The following is a 6,332-nucleotide window of genomic DNA, read 5'->3' as shown; positions in this document are numbered from 1 at the left end:
AAGAACAAATGAGAGAGATGTGTGAGATCTTCGACTTTTCTATCTTTTAAGAAAAATAAGCCAACTAGTAATGTTTATTCAAGACCTCCCTCAGAGTACTGGCTGAGAACAGAATATTTACTCAGAAGCACATTAGTATAATTCATACATTGCCTCTCGATACTAGTCTTAATATTTTTTAGACATCTCACATTCTTTTGTTTTGTTGTTTTTTTTTTCAGCTTTAATTGAGTTTATTGGTACATTTTAGGGATACAGTACAGTTACATTCATTGTTGGGATCTTGTACCTCTACATGACAAGTCTTGATTCTCATTTTTTTCCCCTTACCTCTGCCCTCCCTTCACCCCCTCCTCCCCTCCCCATCTACAAACACTTTATTTTCATCTTTTCATTCTCTCACATTTTTTTCTTTTCCCTTTTTACTCTTCCCCTACCCATCCCACCTTCCCTATACCTTTAGCTCCTTTCTTCCCATTTCTAAATGTCAGTAATATTATTAGAATTTTATGCATTGTTGCAGATTATTCACATCAGGGAAACTTGTTTTGTTTGTTTTTTAGAGAGAAGGTCTCACTATTCAGGTCAGGCTGGCCTCAAACTCATAGAGATCCTCCTGCCTCATCCTCCCAAGTTCTGGGATTACAGCCATGCACCACCACACCCAGATCACATTCTTGATACATAATCCTAAATTTTTCTCAATCTTCCAATCCATTTTTTTCTCCCAGGGCTGGGGATTTAGCTCAGTGATGCTGTTGCCTGCCTTGCAAGTGCAAGATCCTGAGTTCGATCCCCCATATCAAAAGAAAAAACAAACATTTTTTTTCTCCCAGAGTTTAAATCTATGACTATCTCCATCCACTTTAACTTAAATAATTTTTAATCTCTTCATTTCTAGAAGGGCTTTCTAGTTTTGTTCTAAATTCCCATGAATTCAAAGTGTTTGGAAGCAAATTTTATTAATATTGCCTGGTGCTAGACTTGGATATAAATGCTACATCATGCTTCTTTTTCCCACAGATTGCCTGATCAGGTCATTTACGTTACCTAGTATCAAAAATGTTGTCTGTTGGCACCATTTTACCTTTTTCAATTCTAATTACTCTTAGCATTAAACCTTTCCTTTGGAGCTAGGAATGTAACTAACTCAGTGGCAGAGCATGTGCTTAGCATGATCAAGGCCCTGGGTTTAGTTCCCAAGGTGCACAAACATAGTACCCAAGAATTATCTTCATGAAACAACACGCTTCATTACAGTGCCACTGAAGATTACCAACATTGCCAAGAAGCAATGCAGATTCTTTGCGATACCCCTCCTTCCCTTCCATCCTTCTGATATGTTTCTGCTGCTGAAATCCTCATCCATAATTGATACCATTGTGTTCTCTCACATTCTATCTCTTGTTTTACATTTCTTAAATTTTGGTATTGTCCCCTTATTTACTGTGTTTTAGCATGGCCTTCTCTTTGTGTAATAATCTCATACATTTGTGTTTCTTTTAAGGTGGAATAGGTCTGTTTTGTTTCTCTGAATTGAAGTCTACTGATTTTAGTACCTAGTTTTTTTGTTTTGTTTTGTTTTTGGTACCGGGGATCGAACTCGGGCCCTTGTGCTTGCAAGGCAGGAGGCAGAACCACTGAGCCAAATCCCTGGCCCAAGAAAGTGTGCCTCCATGCCGTCATTCTGGTTTTTTGTTGTTGTTGTTTTGTTTTGGTACCGGGGATCGAACTCCGGCCTGTGTGCTTGCGAGGCAGGTGCCAGAACCACTGAGCCAAACCCCCAGCCCTAAGTCTACTGATTTTAAAAGATGTACATTTACCATAGACCAGAGTGCCTTGTTCTCTCCACTGCCACTTGGGGCCTGGCCCTTAGATACACAAGGCCATTTGACTTAGGGCACTATTTTGGTAGCTGTTGGAACTTACCCAGAAATTGTAGCTGGTATTTTTTTTTCTTTAACTGTACATTCATTCAACTTGTTCACCAGTACTTAACTATTTCCCAAGTACTTAACTATTTTCCAAGAGTTTATTTTTACTCTATTATACTGTATACCATTTTCTATGGTATAAAAAAGAGCTAGCTATAGGTCTATTGCTAAGTAATTAATTATGCAAACCCACCTAGGTCTGCATAAGATTCCTTCCACACACCTCATTGAAGATATGTGTATTTGGCTAAAAAAATTATACTATCACCATTATTAATTATAAATACTCAACTGCACTGATTGATGGAACAAAATTATTAAAGTGTTTTCAGGGTTCTTTTTCCATGTGTCACCTGCAATCTTCAGTCCCTGGTACTGGAAGAGAAAAAAAAAATCACACAAAATATCATCCAAGATTCCAGTTTTCTGAAAAGAAAATAGAATGTTTTCCCCTAAATGTTTTGTTTGTTTTGTTTTTTGTTTTTTGAGACAGGGTCTCACTATGTAGTTGAGACTAACCTGGAACTCACTACGTAGCCCAGGCTGGTCTCCAACTCACAGGGATCCTCCTGCCTCAGCCTCCTGAGGGCTGGGATTACAGGCAAGCGCCACCACGCCCGGTGAACCCCTAAATGTTTTTTTGTTTTGTTTTCTTTTGTTTTTGTACCGGGGATTGAATTCGGGTCCTTGAGCTTGCAAGGCAGGCCAATGAACCACTGAGCTAAATCCCCGGCTCCCCTAAATGTTTTTAGTGTTTAGTCTTTTAGTATAATTTAAAGATTTAATGTGTATTAATTAACCTTATTTAAACATTGACCAATGGCTTAACATTTTCTCTTCTAACATCTTTTAAATCTATGTACTTTAATAACTAAGAGAAAATAATTTTAGAAAATTTTACTCTCTTTGTAAAAACTTTTAGCCCAGAACGTGGGTAATTTTACATGTATTTTTTAAAAACTTAAAATAAACTCATTAAAAAAATAAAAAGAAGAAAAATCTGTCGCTCTAACAACCACCGTTCAAGGGCTTCCTTCACCTTCAGAATCTTTAAAGGCTGGAAGGAGACAGCAGAAAGGGGCGGGGCCAGACACACAGCCTCCCAATTTAGCTTGAGGCCTTTCTGGCCTTCGGAACCTTTCTTTTCCGTGATGGGGGAAGCTTTTCTATAGTACCTTCCGGCATCGTCAGTTCCTTTTTCCCGTGCAGCACTGCGGCCTTTCTTTTCTTCTTCCGGTCCCAAGCTTGGCGGTAGCGGATTACGGTGAGTTTCGACTGCTGGGTATCTGATGCCATCGGCGATTTACGGGCGGCCGCCCGCCGCGAGTTATGGGGTACTGGCCGCGGATAGGAGAGGAACACTGGCGGTGTGGCTGTTGGGGAGTGGAAGCTGCGGCGGGGCGGGATGTTGCTTCTGGGTTCTCAGAGGGGTATATGGTAGGGAGAGAGTGAAGAAGTCGTATTTGATCCAGGAGTTCAGTCTGAGTTGGGCAGCAGTTGGTCTCAGGGCATCTTTTGCTGGGTTTGAGAGGCAGAGACTGGCCTAGGGTCGGGCAGGGTGAGTTGAGGCTTTGGAGGTCTGTGCTGTCTGGTTTCTGGTCTCGTGTTCCAACAGGTCTGGGCAGCAGAGGTTTCCTAGCCTGGTGAGCCCTCTGTCCTGATATCACCCTTGTCTTATAGGTGCAGATATGGCCAAGTCCAAGAACCACACCACGCACAACCAGTGTAAGTTTCCCGGGCCCACCCCAGGCTCATTCCGTGTCGAGGAGAGTATAACCAGAGGGCACATTTCCATTGTTACCTTGCAGTTGATTTTGTTTCTAGCTAGTATTTTGAGGTTGTATATTTGGCAGTCAGGCAGGGATACTCTTATTTGTTTTGTTTTGTTTTTTGAGACAGGGTCTCACTATGTAGTGAGGCTGACCTGGAACTCACTGTGTAGCCCAGGCTGGTCTTGAACTCACAGTGATCCTCCTGCCTCAGCCTCCCAAGTGCTGGGATTACAGGTGTGCACCACTACGCCTGGCAGGGATGCTCTTGAGAAATTCACAGTGCTTTGCATTCAGTGATAAGATCTCAAGGAGTCCTGGTTCAGAAAATAATGGTTATCCCTGATGATGGGTGGTATTAAAAAGAAAAGCTCTTTTTTAGTCTTGTTTTTTTTTCCCCCTCCTTCAGGATTGAACCCAGGGCCTTTGCACTGAGGTATATTTCCAGCCCTTTGTATTTTTAAGATAGGGTCTTGCTAAGTTTCCCAGGCTGAGCTTGAACTTGCATTGCAGTCTTTATACGTCAGCCTCCCGGAGTCCTGGGATTCATATATGACCTAATTACCTTTTTTTCCTCCTCCTGAAGCCCGAAAATGGCACAGAAATGGCATCAAGAAACCTCGATCGCAAAGATACGAATCTCTGAAGGGGGTAAGTGTGTGCAGTGAATCACATAAAATGTCCCTTCTTGGCTCCAGCTTCAGTTTCTGCCTTAAGTACTGTTAACTGTCCCTTGACTTATGTGGTCTACTGAAATCCACAATTCCTTTCTCTACCTTGCTAAACCCTTGACAAAGCGTTCTTTGGCCTTTCCCAGTCCATAGTGTAACCTGCTTTCTGAGGGCGAATGGCCTTCTCATTTAACCAGAGCCTTTAATCTTACCTGTATGCCAGGCACTCCGTCATCCTGTTTCACATTTACCAGCCTTATGGCATTTACCTGAACTGGTACTGAGCACTGGGGCTACTTACTCTCTTCCCTGTCATGGGGTTCTGAGGATAAGCTAAGAAGGCAGATGTGGGAAGGGGGCTGAGCCGTTCTGTTTCTCCCCCACACCTTTGCTCTCAGATCTTTGGTGTGAATCTGTTGGTCCAGGCATGGTACTGACACTCCTTTAAAGGGGGAGGGAGTATTCCTTTGGGAATTTCAGGAGAAATATTTAGCCAAACTCCTACTGTAGGAAGTGCATCTCCTATAATCGCGACAGAGGGCAGTCTTCCTCATTCATTCTATCTGCAGTCACATTTGACTCTTAGCAGCTGTGAAAATGTGTTTTGTACCCCATTAGCTAGATAGAGTATTGGCTCCTTTGGGTAAGTGGGTGGTATGTGTGCCTCTGGAAATATTTTTTTTTTCGGTACCAGAGATTGAACTTGGGTCCTTGTGCTTGCAAGGCAGGCCACTGAACTACTGAGCTAAATCCCCAGCCCTTGGAAATAGTTTTAAAAGGTTGAATATGATGATGTTTTTAGAAAATTAGGTACCCTTGTGGAAAGGAGCAGAGGATGACTTGGAGCCCTTGTGTTGCAGTTGAGTGGGCCAGAGGTAGTCCAGGTTCTTGTGATGACGAGAAGAATTGCCAAGTGTACACCTTAGTATATAGTAGCTGCTTTTACTAAAGATCGCAGGAAGAAGGGTGAAGGAAAAGGACTCGAGTGCAAAGGGGAAAGGAGGACTTGGTAATTCAGGCTTATAGTATTTGTAGGTTCACTGTTACTGGTCTGCATGTCCTAAGTTTAAGCCTGGATAATCACTGGGGTGGTGATGTGTTTATAGTTGAATGGAGAGAAGGGAAGTAGTTCACAGCTTCTGTCTTAGGATTATGGAAGCAAAATCCTAATCAGCGTGGTGTGGTATTTGAAGGGAAGGGTATGGCTCCACTCCTTTGTTTCTAACTGTACTACTTATATGCTGCCACCTGAGCCATTTCTCCTTTCCAGGTAGATCCCAAGTTCCTAAGGAATATGCGTTTTGCCAAGAAGCACAACAAGAAGGGCCTGAAGAAGATGCAGGCAAACAATGCCAAGGCCATGAGTGCTCGCGCTGAGGCTATCAAGGCCCTCATCAAACCCAAGGAGGTCAAGCCCAAGATGCCAAAGGGTGTGAACCGCAAGCTAGCTCGACTTGCCTATATTGCCCACCCCAAGCTCGGGAAGCGTATCCGTGCCCACATTGCCAAGGGTCGCAGGCTTTGCCGGCCAAAGGCCCAAGTTCCAACCAAGGCCCAGGATCCAACCAAGGCCCAAGAGCCAGCCAAGGCCCAGGTTCCAGCCAAGGTCCAAGCGCCATCCAAGGCCCAGGCTCCAGCCAAGGCCCAGGCTCCAGCCAAGGCCCAGGCGCCAGCCAAGGCCCAGGCACTAGCCAAGGCCCAGGCTCCAACCAAGGCCCAGGCTCCAGCCAAGGCCCAGGCTCCAGCCAAGGCCCAGGCTCAGGCTGCCACTCCAGCTTCTGCTCCAGCTCAGGCTCCCAAAGGTGCTCAGGCCCCTGTAAAGGCTCCACAGTAAATGCCTCTATCTCCCAGTGCGAGGACAGGAGGACTGGTGTGACCCCTGGGCTGCCATCTATAGAGGGCTGGTGTCCTCCTGTGCTCTTTGTACAAATAAACCTGAGGCAGGATCTTTTAGCCTG

The 6,332-nt window shown here is 44.3% G+C and overlaps 1 protein-coding gene across 1 annotated transcript; it reads left to right on the top strand.

Moving 5' to 3' along the window:
- The first annotated feature begins 3,135 nt into the window (after positions 1-3,135).
- Rpl29 (ribosomal protein L29) lies at positions 3,136-6,332 on the top strand. The gene is made up of 4 exons (XM_010625421.2): positions 3,136-3,198; positions 3,615-3,659; positions 4,290-4,354; positions 5,645-6,332. The coding sequence occupies exons 2-4, from the start codon at positions 3,623-3,625 to the stop codon at positions 6,206-6,208; spliced, it is 666 nt and encodes a 221-aa protein (XP_010623723.1). The 5' UTR covers positions 3,136-3,198; positions 3,615-3,622; the 3' UTR covers positions 6,209-6,332.

This window comes from Fukomys damarensis, unplaced genomic scaffold (assembly GCF_012274545.1).
Source record: "Fukomys damarensis isolate Sample0158 unplaced genomic scaffold, DMR_v1.0_HiC HiC_scaffold_37, whole genome shotgun sequence".
Classification (NCBI taxonomy): domain Eukaryota; kingdom Metazoa; phylum Chordata; class Mammalia; order Rodentia; family Bathyergidae; genus Fukomys; species Fukomys damarensis.
This window is presented reverse-complemented; position numbering and strand designations above follow the sequence as displayed.

Bases quoted from the DNA above. Each gene is read 5' to 3' on its own strand.
- Rpl29 (XM_010625421.2), top strand. From the start codon at position 3,623: ATGGCCAAGTCCAAGAACCACACCACGCACAACCAGT. The intron at 3,660-4,289 runs GTAAGTTTCCCG...CTCCTCCTGAAG, and splicing joins CCACACCACGCACAACCAGT to CCCGAAAATGGCACAGAAAT. The intron at 4,355-5,644 runs GTAAGTGTGTGC...TCTCCTTTCCAG, and splicing joins GATACGAATCTCTGAAGGGG to GTAGATCCCAAGTTCCTAAG.